Below are 15,628 nucleotides of genomic sequence, written 5' to 3' on the forward strand. Positions count from 1 at the left end.
GATACAAATGAATTTTTACAATAGGTTAGAAAATGTTTCTGGTGTTCCAAGTTATGCGAAATATCTTGCTTTAACTGCTAAATTCTATTGAAAGTAAAAAATAGCAGAAGCGATTGACCATAGAATGAAAGCAAAAATGATGCTTTGCATGGAAAACATCAAACCACTGACTTTTGTCCTTGATACCTGCAGAAACAAATTCATGAATGGAATTTTACAGCCTCTTCCATTAGAGGAATAAGGTAAGAACATAAGAGAAGATGTAATTGTTTTAATACAAATAATGATGTTGTTTTTATCACTTTGTTTGTACTTATTTGTAATACGTGGTGTTCTCATTTTTAACAGAATCCAAAACAGACTATTTTCTCTCTTGTTGCCCTGCCCGAGCTTGTTCATCATGTGCTGCTAGTAAGACTTCTCGGCTTGTTATAGCAGAGTAGCTGTTTTTGTATCCAACAGACGAAACTCTCTTGTCTCAAACTTTTTTTTTTTTTTTTTTTTTTTTTTTTTTTGCAGTACGCGGGCCTCTCACTGTTGTGGCCTCTCCCGTTGCGGAGCACAGGCTCCAGACGCGCAGGCTCAGCGGCCATGGCTCACGGGTCCAGCCGCTCCGCGGCATGTGGGATCTTCCCGGACCGGGGCACGGACCCGTGTCCCCTGCATCGGCAGGCGGACTCTCAACCACTGCGCCACCAGGGAAGCCCTATCCGTCCTTTTGATTGTAGTCATCTTAGTGGGTGTTAGGTGGAATCTCATTGTGGTTGTGTTTTGCATTTCCCTAATGACTAAAGATACTGAGGATCTTTTCATGATCTTATTGGCCATTTATATATCTTCTTTGGAGAACTATCTACTCAAATCCTTTGCCCAATTAAAACATTTTTTTTAACTTTTTATTTTGGAAAATATTCACACCTACAAGAAAGTTCACTCAGAACTCCCTACTGTTAACCATTTACCACATTTGTTTTACATTCTCTCTATATGCAGATGACTATTTTGTTCTGAACTGTTCAAGAGTAAGTTGTAGACATAATGCTACATTACCTCTCGGTATTTCAGTACATGTTTCCCTAAATACAAGAACATTCACTTATGTAATCACAGTACCGTTATCTAATCAGGAAACTAAGATTGATATGGTTCTATAATTTACAAACCTTAGCCAAATTTTACTTATTGTCCCACTAATGTCCTTTACAGTGAAACAAAAGATATTTTTTCTCTGGTTCATGATCTAAACCAGGATTACATACTAACATTTAGCCATCACGTCTGTATAGCCCCCTTTTATCTGGAACATTTCTTCTTCAGTCTTTGTCTTTCTTGACTTAATGCTTTTAAAGAGTACAGGCAGTTTATCTTGTATAATCCTTCAATTTGGGTTGGTTTGCTGTTCCCTCATGATTATATTAATGCTATGCATTTAGGGTAGGAATACCATAAAAGTGATGCCCTGTCCTCAGTACATCACATTGGGAGACATACAATATCTTTGTCTCATTAATGGTGATATTAACTTGGCTTACCTGGCAAAAGTGATGTTTGCCAAGTTTCTCCGAACTTTGCCCATTTTTAATTGGGTTATTGGTATTTTTGTTAATAAGTTTTAAGAGTTCTTTGTATATTTTGGATACAAGGCCCTTGTCAGATGTGTGATTTGCAAGTGCTTCCTCCCATTCTATGGGTTATCTTTTTACTGTGTTGATGGTATCATTTACAGTACAGAAGTTTTAAATTTTGTGGCAGTCCAGTTTATCTGTTTTTCCTTTTGTCACTTGTGCTTTTTTTTTTTTTTTTTTTTTGCGGTACGCGGGCCTCTCACTGTTGTGGCCTCTCCCATTGAGGAGCACAGGCTCCAGACGCGCAGGCTCAGCAGCCATGGCTCACGGGCCTAGCCGCTCCGCGGCATGTGGGATCTTCCCGGACCGGGGCACGAACCCGTGTCCCCTGCATCGGCAGGCGGACTCTCACCCACTGCGCCACCAGGGAAGCCCTCACTTGTGCTTTTGATGTCATATCTAAGAAGGCTTTGCCTAACCCAAGATTTTCTCTGGTGTTATTTTCTTCAAAGTTTTATAGTTTTAGCTCTTATATTTAGGTCTCTGATCCATTTTGAGTTTTGTTTTTTTTTTTTAATGGTCTGAGGTAGGGGGTCCAACTTCATTCTTCTGCATGTGGATATGTGGTTGTCTCAGCACCATTTGTTGAAAAGACTATTTCTTCTCCCATTGAATGGTCTTGGCACTTTTTTAGAAAATCAGTTGACCATAAATGTAAGCATTTATTTCTGGACTTTCACTTCTATTCCATTGATCTCTATGTCCATCCTTTATGCTATTACCACATTTTCTTGATAACTGTAGTATTGTACTAAGCTGTAAAATCAGGAAATGTGAGTCTTCCAACTGGGTTCTTGTTTTTCATAATTGTTTTGACTATTGCAGGTGCTTCCATGTCCGTGTGAACCTTAGGATCAGCTAGTCAGTTTCTTCAAAAAAGGCCGCTAGGGTTTTGGCAGGGATTGCTTTGTATTTGCAGATCAATTTGAGAGGCTTTGCCATCCTAACCGTGTTAAGTCTTCCGTCCCATGAACATATCTTTCTGTTTGTTTAGGTCTTCTTTAATGTCTTTCAACAAATTTTGGAGTTTCAATGTACAAGTCTTATACTTTTTTGTTAAATATGTATGTGTTTTATTCTTTTGGTTGCTATTCTAAGTGGAGTTGTTTTCTTAATTTCATTTTCAGATTGTTCATTGCTGGTGTGTAGAAATACACTCGATCTTTGTATATTGATCCTGCAAACTGGCACTCATTTATTAGTTCTAACAGTTTTTACTGAATTCCTTAGGATGTTCTGCATACAAGATCATGTCATCTGCAGATAGAGATAGGTATAGTCCTTCCTTTCCAAACTGGATGTCTGTCTTTCTTTTTCTTGCCTAATTGTCCTGACTAGACTGCAGTATATAATGTTGAGTAGAAGTGGCGAGAGCAGACATTCTTGTCTTGTTCCTGATCTTAGGAGGAAAGCGTCTAGTCTTACACCATTAAGCATGATGTTACTGGTAGGTTTTTCATAGATAACCTTTATCAGGTCGAGGAAGATTCCTTTATTCGTAGTTTGTTGAGAGAGTTTGTGTCATGTAATTTGAGAACAGTTTAATTCAGTGCGTCTCAGACAATCATTATCACAACGTATTTAGAAATCAGACTACATATCAGACCAGGGCACCCTTGGGCCACAATCTTCAATTTTAGAGTTGGGAAATGCTGCCAGATATGAAGCAGAACATCCCTTTACTACAGAGTTTACCTTCTGACTCTCATTCCGTCCTCAGTGTCTTTTCTTGCCATACATTTAAATAAGTTTTTAATTGAGGTGTGATATACAGATGAGTGTGTTAAGTATATCAGCACCCCAGAAGGTGCCTTGTGCCCCTTCCCAGTCGTTAAACCCACTCCTCATGTAACTATTTTGATTTCTATCACCAGTGGTTAGTTTTGCCTGTTCTTAAACTTCAAATAAATAGACTCATCAAGTATGTACTCTTTTATTTCTCACTTGTTTCTCTTGAAATAATATCTATGAGATTCAGCCATGTTGTATTAGTCCATGCTTTTTTTCGCTGTGTAGTGTTCCATTGTGTGAATGTATATGACAATCTGTTCTATCAAACATTTGGATTGTTTCCAGTTTGGGGCCATTATGAATAAAACTGCTATGAACCCTCTTGTGCATGCCTTTTGGTGAACGTATGCATTGATTTCTGCACTGTATGTACCTAGGAATGGAGTTAGTAGGTTGTGGGATAGGTTTATATTCAGCTTTGGTTGATACTAAAGTAGTTGTATCAATTTGCACTTCCAACAGCAACCTATGAGAGTTCCAGTTGCTCCGCATTCTGAACAACAATTGATACTGTCTTTTAAATTTTAGTTATTCTGTTGCATCCATACCACATGTCTCCTAAGAAGCTTGACTGTTGCATGTCCCAGCTTTCAAAAATTAGAAGAAGCAGAGGTGGGATGGGTTAGAGAAAAGAATATCCTAGTGTTCTTTGGAAATTATCTTAAAGTATGCAGTATTCTTCCCTGCCACCTTAAGAGAGAATACTGAATACAAATCATCTGAGTCAAGTCATTTGTATGCAAATAAATAACTGCACAAGTCTAGGGAGTGGCTGATGTGTCCCAGCAGCATTTGTGAGAAATATTTATGGGTTATAGTTGATATTAAGCTTAGTCTATGTCAACAGAACGATGAGGCCGTCTTACACATTTCCTTCTCATCTCTCCCCTTATACAAGACCTTATTTCTCACTAAGAGCTAGCGTGCTGGCAACTTGGGAGGTGATGGTCCCACTATCCTTAGCACTAATTAAATCACCCCTGGAACACTGGTCCCGGGACCAGACTTGAAGAATAATACAGGGACACCTTTGAAGAATTACAGGTTAGTGAACAAGTCCTGGGGGAAGCGTTGAGGGAACAAGAAGGAAAGACTTATAGGGATATAATAAAATTATGTACATTTCTAATGGGCAGTTATGTAGAAAGGGACTAATTCTAAGCAGTCTATGGATGAGACCCACATAAAAGAAGTCTTAGTTCAATATAAGTGAAGCATTTCTCATTGAGTTCGGCAAAGAATGAGCTGCCTTGTGAGGTAATGAGTTCTCTGTCACTGGGGGTGTTCACGCATCAATTAGCCAGCCAGTTGGTGGTGCTATTGTATAGAGGGGATTCAAGTATCATATGGGTATTTGAACTAGATTAGATAACCAGTACACTACCATGTCAAATCAGGGAGTGGAGTGATTGTTCCATAACTTGTAAAAAGCTTGGTTTATTTAATCACAGTTTAATGTAGTAAGGCCAAGTTAGAGGAAAGGAATAGGAGTGATCATAATTAGCGACATCTTTGTGACATTTGGTGTTCTAGGTTTTGCTCTTTGGTCAAAGAGATGACAACCAATGGAGTGGGCAGTATAGTGGAGCTGGAGGGAGAGACCGATGGGGATACCTTAGAGGTGAGTCACAGAAGACCTAGAACATGGAAAAAGTTATTTATTGTGTCTTTGATGCTTTAAGAAAATGTCCCATTTTTTGTGTGAAAGTTCTTTATGTGTATATTTTAAAATACTCATTAATGAACGAGCTAGCCATCACTATTCATGACTGTCAGAGATTAAATTTAATGCATCTCTATAGAAAAATCTCATTACTTTGGCATCCTATCAACCAGAATGTGTAAGAAAAATTTGACATGGACTAGACTAGAATTCCCTTTTGTGTACAACTGATGGAAAAGCTTTTTCTATGCTAATTAATAATGTTTGTGAAACTACAAGAGAAAGAGTTGGGCAAATAGAAGCAGACTTTTTCATTTATACCTAAAATGACTTTAGTTATATCTACTTGCATTTAATATATTAAATATGATAATATGAAGAAATTAATATTAATTTCTTAATATTAAGAAAGGGTCATCATAAGCTCTTTTGGACAGCACAGTGGTAGTCCACAGGTGACTACACCACTACGCACGTGTTTAAATCTTGCACAGTTACTATGACTTGCCACTAATTCAGGTCCTTGTAATTTAGTGAGATTTTGCTATACTTTCAAGTGGGCTGAAATTAATTCTTTGAGATTTCTTACAGAAAATATCAAAGGGATTCATTTTAATAATTGAGTCAGGTACTCGAATTCTTAGCTTGGAATCAAAGTTTGTTGTAGAAACGAACTGAGTGATGCACTTTGAAGGTGGGAGATAAAAGCCTGTTATGAAGCAGGCGGATGTCTGGTTAAATCAGACAGTGATGAGACCCACTAGTAACCTTAATTGTCGCGAGCATCCCTAGAAGTGGATGGGAGGGGACACGTCCACATGCACACGCGTTCTGTGCACTTCTGTAAGCGGGTATGGGGGCATAGAAGATAACAGAAAGAATCCCTTGCTGCCTCTGCTTTAAATAAATATCGCTCAGTCTAGAGTTACATTTCTTTTAATCATTGAGAAGAACCAACTGGAATGCAGCTGTACAATTTTTGATGATAAGATTGGGGGAACTTTGCAGTATGTGTTTAATGCTAGGTCTGTACCTCTAAAAGCAGGAGTGGGGCAGCATGTGTACTTTCTATTAAGACAATTTTAGTTTTATTTACCTTCAGTTCTTTTCTGGGCTGTAGAAGGTGGTTGCTTTCCTGGCGAGTTGATAAGGGATCATGTAAGAGGGCACCTATTTGGGGTACTTGACATGCTTAGAAGCAGTTTTAAATTGCAGCATCAAAGTGAGGGGAGTTCTCCAAAAGGTGAGCCCACTAAGTTACATATGAGCCGTATTTGTAAATTTCTTTCATTCTATTTCATAAAATCATGTTATGAATATATGAGTAACTGACAACTCTACCCCTTAAAAGCAATTATTTAATGAAAAGTATATAACCCAAGAAATGTGACCTGCCTGGTACTCAAATAATGTTATTCATAAATTTTTTAAAAATTGCAGGACAATGTTTGGGCTTTTATGGGGTTTCTCCACCACAAGCTGTGTGCTTTTTTATCTTGTTGCTTTTCCTTAGTATGAGTATGACCACGATGCGAATGGTGAGAGAGTGGTGCTGGGGAAGGGCACATATGGGATCGTGTATGCCGGCAGAGATCTGAGCAGTCAAGTGCGAATAGCCATCAAAGAAATTCCAGAGAGAGACAGCAGGCAAGTCAGGGCGGGCCTTCCACCTTCTACAGTTGCCACCTCCACACCCCAACTCCCGTGCCCACCACTGATGGTGCATAATGAAAGCATTATGTCATCAAAAAAAATTGTAATTCTCTTCTAATAAGGTTGATCTGCTTTTGTGCTCTGCATATTATAAATAGATGGAGAAAATGGAACAACTTCACTTAGAGGCATGTGGATTGCAGAGTCACGTTTTAAAAGAAGACTGTAGTTTTTTTTCCACCCGTCAGGAGGAAATAAAGTTTTACATTTTTACATAGGTGTTTGTTTGCAAATATTTAAAAATATGACTCAGTGTTTTAATCCACACTGTAACAATTTGAAATGGCTATTACTTATTCAGATGTATCATTACAGAAAATTAAATGTGGTAAGGAAAAATTTTAGTTTTTTGCTATACAGACTATTTTATTAATACCCTACCCTTCAACCTCACCCATAGATTTTGGACTATTGTTTTTTAAACCACAAGTACTACCAATTTATTTCTCCTACACTTTTTAAGAGTCTAACTAAAGGTTTATTCCCTTTTGAATTCATGCCCCTCCTAATTCTAAACAAGAACGTGTTGACTGTCAAGTGTTTTTGTAGAGAAGCTACATATACAGTAATGGCCACAGTATAAGAAATAATAGCTCTGTGCTCCGCCGGCGTGCTCAGACCACATCTGCAGCGTTGCCTTCAGTGCTGGACACTGATGGCTGTGTGCAAATGGCCCTCCATCCAGGTGGTCAGTGAATTATTAAGGATGGATTACAAGTGATTTCTAGCAGCTGTAAGACCCTTTGTCATTCATTCGTTCATTCGTTCACTTGTTCATCTATTCATTTTTAATGGGATTGTGTGTTACGATATTTGAATTATAAAGCAGGGTCTGAAATGAACTCATCCAACTTCTTCCAAGGCTAAGAAGGTTAAATGACTTCTCCGAGGACATCAAGAAACAAGACTGGGATCCAGTCTCTTGAGTTCCTCTTCCAGTATTCTGTCTCTTATTCTCATGATGGATAAGGCGTTGCAGTTGTTTGTTGGGGGAAAATTGCTGGCTTGAACCGCCTCCTTCAGTCGGTTGTGTTAGTCGTTCCAGCTCTTCACTGCTCATGGTCGTTCCTGGGATTTTAGAGCTGGAAGGGACCTTAGAGACTGTTTTGTCCCGTTCCCTAAATTTACAGGCTGAAGTTAGGATATTGGGTACCTTCTCTGCGCCAGATTCTGGGCTGGCACTGGAGACTGAAAGGGGAGTAGGATACTGTCCTAATGTTAGGGTGTGCCCAGTTTGGTAGAGCAAAGTGACAAGTGCCATAATACAGAGGTTCACAGAGTGTTTGTAGAGCATAGGAGTGGAATGAATTGCTCCTCTTGGTTGAGTTGTGGCAAGTTTGAGAAAATAAATCATCTTTGAGCCAGCCTTTGAGGGATGAGTAGGAGTTCGTCTGGCAGAAAAGGAGGCCAGAGCATTCTATGCTGAGGGGAAGCAGAGCTGTTAAGCACAGAGTGTACTGAGAGAAGAAAAAATTGTCTGTTGTGACTCGACTGTAGGATGTAGGGCAGTGGCGGGGCGGGGGGGGGCTCTTGAGATGAGGCAAACATTTTTCAAGATGTAGTCTGACCTGAGTTTGAAAGTCCTTGTGTGCCATGTTAAACAATGTGGCCTTTATGTGGACTTTAGGATGGGAAGTGATGCGATGGGGTGTGTGTTTTAGGAAGGGGAAATAGGGCGGCCAGGGGAGAATAGACTGAAGAGGCCAGAGGCTGAGGCTGGGAGGTCCATTAGGTGGCTGTTGCTGTAGTCTGGAATGAGTCTGTGGAATGAGACTAGAAGGCAGCTGAGGACAGAACCTTCTGGAACAGCTCCCTTCATGGGGGAGCAGAGGAAGACAGGCTGTTGAGAGAGACAAAGGATGGTTGGAGAGTTCAAGCCCTATCAATAACCATAGTAACAGCAGCAGCCATTCACTGGGTACTTGCCACACACCAGGCACGCCACTGGGTGCCTGAGAAACTTGACACACTTTGGCCCCCGGCAGCCCTGAGTGCTTCGTATTATTATCCCCTGTTCTACAGATGGGAAGCTGAATAGTCTCATGGGAGCCAGGGGAGAGAACATTCCCACAAAGAAGGGATGGCCAGCAGCAGGGCAGGTACTGGTGAGGTGCGCCACATGGACCCCAAGCTCCAGGGATTTGGCAGGTGACACTGGCTTTGTTTTTCTCACCAGTTACTCTCAGCCTCTGCATGAGGAGATCGCCCTGCACAAGAACCTCAAGCACCGCAATATTGTTCGGTAGCTGGGCTCTGTTTCCGAGGGCGGCTACATTAAGATATTTATGGAGCAGGTGCCTGGGAGTGAGTAGTCACTGGTCTTCTGGTCTCATACCCTGAAAATCACTGATGAAAATATAATATGAGCATCGTTATTCATCCTGCCGTTAGAAAATGACAGACATTTGAGGTGTGGGAGACTATTTGTTTCCCAGAGGAGTTGGATACAGATTTTCCAGTGTCACATAAACAGTCTATTCCTGGTCTGGTAATTCAGTCATCAAATATTCACTGAGGATCTACTGAGTGCCAGCTACTGGGCCGAGCACTAGAGACAGAGATGAATAAAGCACAGCCTCTGGCCTTGAGGCCTTCACAGTTTAGGAGCTGAAATATGCTTTGGAGAAGAGGAAACGGAGGTGTTTTTAAATGACATTGCAAAATAACATGTTGACAGTGAAATTGAACACCAGTGCTTTATCCACAAGATCCCCAAAGGCAGACAGTAGAGTGCGAGGGTGGGAGTTCCTCAGGTCTGGAGCCAGCCATCTAGTTTGGTTTTTGTTTGTTTGTTTTTAATATTTATTTATTTATTTGGCTGTGCTGGGTCTTAGTTGCGGCAGGCAGGCTCCTTAGTTGCGGCATGCGTACTCTTAGCTGAGGCATGCGTGTGGGATCTAGTTCCCCGACCAGAGATCAAACCCGGGCCCCCTGCGTTGGGAGCGCAGAGTCTTTAACCACTGTGCCACTAGGGAAGACCCCAGCCATCTAGTTTGAGCTGGTCCCTCCATCTGCAAGCTGTGTGACCTCAGTTTTCTGACTGAATAAATGAATTTTAAAATTAGATTATTAATAAATACTGTCATAGTTGGAATAGTAATAATTATTGGAGTCATAATGACACTATCTCAGTGGCTTATTGGATGGGGTGAGATAATGTTTGTAAAGCTCTCAAAACGGTGCCAGGCAGAGAGCAAGAACTCAGTAAGTGCTCATTTTAAGAAAATAATGATAAAATTAATAGTAATCTGAATGCAAATATAAAAACTTGAGTTAGAAATCTGTATTCATTCATTCTTTCAACTCATAGTTACTAAGAGCCTGCCATTACATTAAAAACCTAACTATATGTCTTAAGAGTCAGGCAATGCGCTAGATTTTGAGGGTTACATTTATGATGACGTACAGTGTCTTCTTCCCTCAGACTGCTCATAGTCTAGCAGAAAATACTGATTTGTGTTCCAGACGTGACGTCTTGAGGATGACCACAGAGCTGGAGATAGATGTGCACCTCCCCTTTTACAGATGGGGAAACTGAGGCATAGCATGGTCCTATGTAAGGGCGACTAGCTGATGCTGAGGGCCTGGACAATAATCTCTGAAACACAGGGTCAGAAGGCAGTGAAGGGAGATTTTCTCTGGCCCCAAAGTTCAATGTTTAGTAGTATAATTGGGGTCAGGGCGGGGTGGGTGTTAAGACCGTCCTGACCCTGGGACCTGGCATTAGGAGCTTCTCACAGTGAGGACAGAGAGCCGCAACCTCCTCCGATTCGGCTCCCTGTCTCCCTTAAGGGCCCCTCACTCTGTTCCCGTCCACCTCTGATTTCAGGGTGAGGTAGAAAGCGTGGCTTTGACCCAAGCCCAATGGCTGAGGCGCTTGTGCAGCACGTGCAGTGTCAGGCCAGCCCTTCAGAGTTCAGAGAGCACTGTTGCACTCTTCCTGATTCTGTGCGGCTGAACAGAGCTGAGCCCGAAGGTGGCCTGGCTGAGTTTCGGGGGTCACAAGGGGTTCCTTTCCACCCTGCACCTCTGGTCAGGCTGATGTGCTGGTTCACGCCCCGTCCCTCCTCTGACTACGCTGCTTGCGCATCTGGGAAACAGGCAACAGAGAGGGAGGAAGGATGTTGCATTTAGCCCAGATGCAGTGATGTGGGCGCGAGTGCTTACGTTAGGTTAGAAACGTCACTTCACTTTATTTCCCTGAACCCTTATAATTGACTCTTCATCGCCCTGATGAGTTTTTTTTTTTTTTTTTTTTTTTTTTACTGTGTCCATTTCCAGGAAGCCTTTCGGCTCTTCTGCGATCAAAATGGGGGCTGATGAAGGAGCCCACCATCAAGTTCTACACCAAGCAAATCCTGGAAGGCCTCAAGTATCTCCGCGAAAGCCAGATTGTGCACAGAGACATAAGGTACTTGCTTGTCTGAGCCAATGAGATTTTACTTTGCATCTCAGATCACATGAGCTGCTGGAGTGTCTGCAGGTGGACGGGCTCACGGAGGGGAGAGGATTGAGCAGAGTCTAGTCTTCCTAGAGACACATGACCATTTCTTAAGGTCCAAGTCTATTTTACATTAATTTGTTTAAATCTTTCTTTAAGCATTTGACGTTCTTCCTTTTCTGAAGGGTGATAACGTTCTGGTGAAGACCTATAGCGGAGTGGTGAAAATCTCCGATTTCGGCACCTCTAAACGTCTTGCAGGAGTGAATCCATGTACAGAAACTTTTGCCGGTAAGCAGACAGAGCTTGGCGTGGGGTCGCCGTCCTGGGGTTAGGCTTGCTGCAACTGCAGTCCTTTGGAAGTTACTCACCAAGCACCTGTGTGCACGCTGGACAACTGGTAGTTGAAGTGGACGGTGTATTGTCCCCAACTTCAAAGTGTTTGAACTCTGTCATAATGATGCACTTAGCTATTTGTGGCAACGAGATTGCCTTACTTTCTTCCTTGTCTTCCAAGGTCGAGTAGGTGTTGTGCTCTGCTTGAGGTTTTCCGAGGGTTTCTAACCAGTCAGCAAAGTGGCAGCATCTCTTCTAAGTTAGTAGCACATTATTCAGAATCGTGGGTAATTCTGAATAACAGTATCCCTCAGGCAACTTATTAGAACATTTTATTGGTCTTTTATAAAAATAGCCTGTTACTTTAGGGAGTTCTGGTACCTCGTGCTTTAATATGATTATGTTTCCAAGAGAGGCTGATTCTTTTAGGGTGTTCTAAGATGGGTTTGGTATTCTAAGTGGGTTTGAGCAATTGAATTTTCTTTTCCATGCGTCAGTGATGGAATCATTTATGTGTTGAGAGGGACTGGATTCAGAGAGTGGAATAAAATTGCCAGCTAGCTTTCCATGTACACCACCACCGAGTAGAATTATGCTCAGAAGCCCCCTATGGCTTTTTGTAATTCCCATTTAAAAGCAAAACAGAAACTTTGATCCTCGGAGAGAAGTACTGATTTTGATTAAGTAAAGGTTTGTGCTCCCCCTAGGGTGTAATGAAAGCATCACAAAGATCTTGCCTGATGGAATTATGAAACAGCGCTTATCATATTATAGCTCCGATGTAAGTTATAAAAGACAGATGATTGTTTTCTATCCCTATAACACCAAACTAGAGAGTGGACAGACTTGCCTTTACTTTTGGTGAATAATGTCTCAGCTTTGAAAGACTTTTCTTCAACAAGACAGTTGTTATGTCAGCCACTGGACACCCACAGTAGAGACTCGTTCTCTATCTAAAGAGAACTTTGATGCATCAGAAATGACGTCTCAGTTGTAACACCAAAGGAGGTACATGCACCTCAAAATGGGGAACTATTACACCAAGGACCCCACCGGGATCTCCCCAAGAGTGTATTGAATGTTCATTCATTGTTTCTGATATAAATATATGTATCTCAACATGTATGTATCGGTGAGTATGTATGTATGACTGGCATATTTTTTTACTAGCCTAATTAAAAATGACTTCTGTCCTTCTCTTTGGAAGCCACCAATTAGCTTAGCAATATGTAGCAAGAGGGGCTCTGATATGGTAAGGAGTTATTTCAAGACATAAAACCCCCAACAATTTATCTCATAATTACCATCCCCAAGGAGAAAAAAAAATCATAAAGAAAACGCATGTATAATTCATCATTGCGTATCACATTTTCCCAAGTAATTGGCTTGAGGAGGCATGAATTTTGCATTGCAAAATAATGCAGGGGTGTTTGGGGGATAATAAAGAAGGGGTGTCATTTGGGGTAGGAAATTCCCCTGCGTATAATTACTCTTTGCAAAACAGAGCGGTTCTGTCAAGAAATCTCAGCTACTGGTGCTACACTCCGACTGGGTGCGGGTGGACGCAGTGGGGCGTTTCCACGCAAATGCCCGGAGGCTTTTGGAGCCTGGAAGGACAGACAAAGGCTTCAGACAACTTCCTGGCCCGAAGTCCTCCCCTCCCGTGTTCCTCTGAAGGCTTTTCACCATAGGTGTAAACCAGCTAGAACAGGAGGAAGGGCCATTACGGCCAGGGTCAGCCCCCTTTGCTTTTGGTTTTGCAACAGCTTTACTGAGGTTTAACTCACATATCGTAACATGTACCCATTTAAAGTGCACATTTCAATGGTATCTGGTCAATTTTCCAAGTTGTGCAGCTCTCGCCGCAATCCAATTTTTGAACATTTCTGTCACCCCCAAAAGGTGCCACCTTGCAGTCAACCCCATGCCCACCCCCAGCCCCAGGCAACCAGCGACCCACTGTCTGTATAGATATTCCTGCTCTGGAGATTTCTTATAAACAGAATGGTACAATGTGTGGTCCCTTGTATCCAGCTTCCCACACTTCACATAATCTTTCCGAGGTTCACCTGTGCTATATATAGTGTATATCGGTACTTCATTCCTTTTCTGGCTGAATAGTATTCCATTGTATGGATAGACCACATTTTGTTTATCCATCTACCAGTTAATGGTCATTTGGATTGTTTCCCCTTTTTGACTATAGTGAATGATAACGCCGTGAACATTCACATACAAGCTTCTGTGTGGAGATATGTTTCCATCCCTCTCCGGTAGATACCCAGGAATGGAACTCGGGACAGGAACTCTGTTCTGATCTGTGGCGGTGAACAGCTTTGGTTCAAATTCTGGCTCAACCACTTGCTAGCCGTGTGGCCTTGGGCATATCACTTAAGCTCGCTGCGTCTCCGTTTCTTCATAAGTATATAAAACAGAGATGCTCATAATACCCACTTCAGAGGGTTTTTATGTGGATTAAACTAGTTAATATTGATGAAGTGCTTTAACCAGTACCTGGCTCATAGCAAGTGCAACTGAAGTCTGCATTAGTGAACTAAATACTAATTTGCACTGGTCATTCAAGCTGGCAGGAGCCTTTGAGAGAATCGAGTTTATGTGCATAACTAACATGTTGAGCCTGTCAGACTCAAAAGGTGTAATTTTTATTTTTATTTTTGTCTCCCACGCCTGCTCAGGGCAATGGTCCTTTCCCGTGACTCTTCCAGCCACACTTAGATAACAAAGAGAATTTTTTTTTAATTTTATCAATCCCTATTTCTTTTTTTTAAATTTTTATTGGATTATAGTTGCTTTACAATGTTGCATTCGTTTGTACTGTACAGCAAAGTGAATCAGCTATATATATATACATATATCCCGCTTTTTCGGATTTCCTTCTCATTTAGGTCACCACAGAGAACTGAATCGAGTTCCCTGTGCTATACAGTAGATTCTCATTAGTTATCTATTTTATACATAGTATCAATAGTGTATATATGTCAATCCCAATCTCCTAATTCATCCCACCCCGCCCCTTTCCCCCTTGGCATCATTACGTTTGTTCTCTGTGTCTGTGTCTCTATTTCTGCTTTGTAAATAAGATTGTCTATACCAATTTTTTCAGATTCCTCATATATGCTTTCATATACGGTATTTGTTTTTCTCTTTCTGACTTACTTCACTCTGTATGACAGTCTCTAGCTCCATCCATGTCTCTGCAAGTGGCACAGTTTTGTTCCTTCTTCTGGCTGAGTAATATTGCATTGTATATATGTACCAAATCTTTATCCATTCCTCCGTCAGTGGACATTTAGCTTGCTTCCATGACCTGGCTACCGTAAATAGTGCTGCAATGAACATTGGGGTGCCTGTGTCTTTTTGAATTATGGTTTTCTCTGGGTATATGCCTAGTAGTGGAATTGCTGGGTCATATGGTAGTTCTAGTTTTAGTTTTTAAAGGAACCTCCATACTGTTCTCCATAGTGGCTGTATCAATTTACATTCCTACCAACAGTGAAAAGGGTTCCCTTTTCTCCACACCCTCTCCAGCATTTACTGTTTGTAGACTTTTTGATGATGACCATTCTGACCGGTGTGAGGTGATACCTCACTGTAGTTTTGATTTGCATTTCTCTAATGATTAGTGATGTTGAGCATCTTTTCACGTGTTTGTTGGCCATCTGTATGTCGTCTTTGGAGAAACAAAGGGAAAGTCTTAATGGCACTTTGAGAAGCAAACGAAGTCTGAATCCAGTCATTGAAAGGGTTCCGGCAGATATACAGGCATGCCTTGTTTAATTGCGCTTTGCTTTGTTGCGCTTCGCAGATAGTGCTTTTTTTTTTTTTTTTTTTTTTTACAAATTGGTTTGTGGCAATCCTGCATTGTTAGATGATGGTGAGCATCTTTTTAGCGATAAAGTATTATTTATTTAGTTGTACTGGCTCTTAGTTGTGGCAGGCGGGCTCCCTCATTGCGGCTCACGGGCTCCTTAGTTGCAGCTCATCAGCTCAGTTGTGGCTTGCCAGCTCCTTCGTTGTGGCGCGCAGACTCCTTAGTTG

At 41.4% G+C, this 15,628-nt stretch overlaps 1 protein-coding gene across 1 annotated transcript in view; it reads left to right on the plus strand.

Moving 5' to 3' along the window:
- MAP3K15 (mitogen-activated protein kinase kinase kinase 15) overlaps positions 1 to 15,628 on the plus strand; it is a 152,705-nt gene that overhangs the window by 111,100 nt on the left and 25,977 nt on the right. The window contains 6 exon segments of the mRNA XM_060138461.1: positions 193 to 242; positions 4,878 to 5,037; positions 6,593 to 6,726; positions 8,969 to 9,096; positions 11,074 to 11,213; positions 11,419 to 11,524. Coding sequence (XP_059994444.1) covers positions 193 to 242; positions 4,878 to 5,037; positions 6,593 to 6,726; positions 8,969 to 9,096; positions 11,074 to 11,213; positions 11,419 to 11,524 — 718 coding nt within the window.

The sequence above is a fragment of the Lagenorhynchus albirostris genome, chromosome X (genome assembly GCF_949774975.1).
Source record: "Lagenorhynchus albirostris chromosome X, mLagAlb1.1, whole genome shotgun sequence".
In the NCBI taxonomy this organism is placed as follows: Eukaryota; Metazoa; Chordata; class Mammalia; order Artiodactyla; family Delphinidae; genus Lagenorhynchus; species Lagenorhynchus albirostris.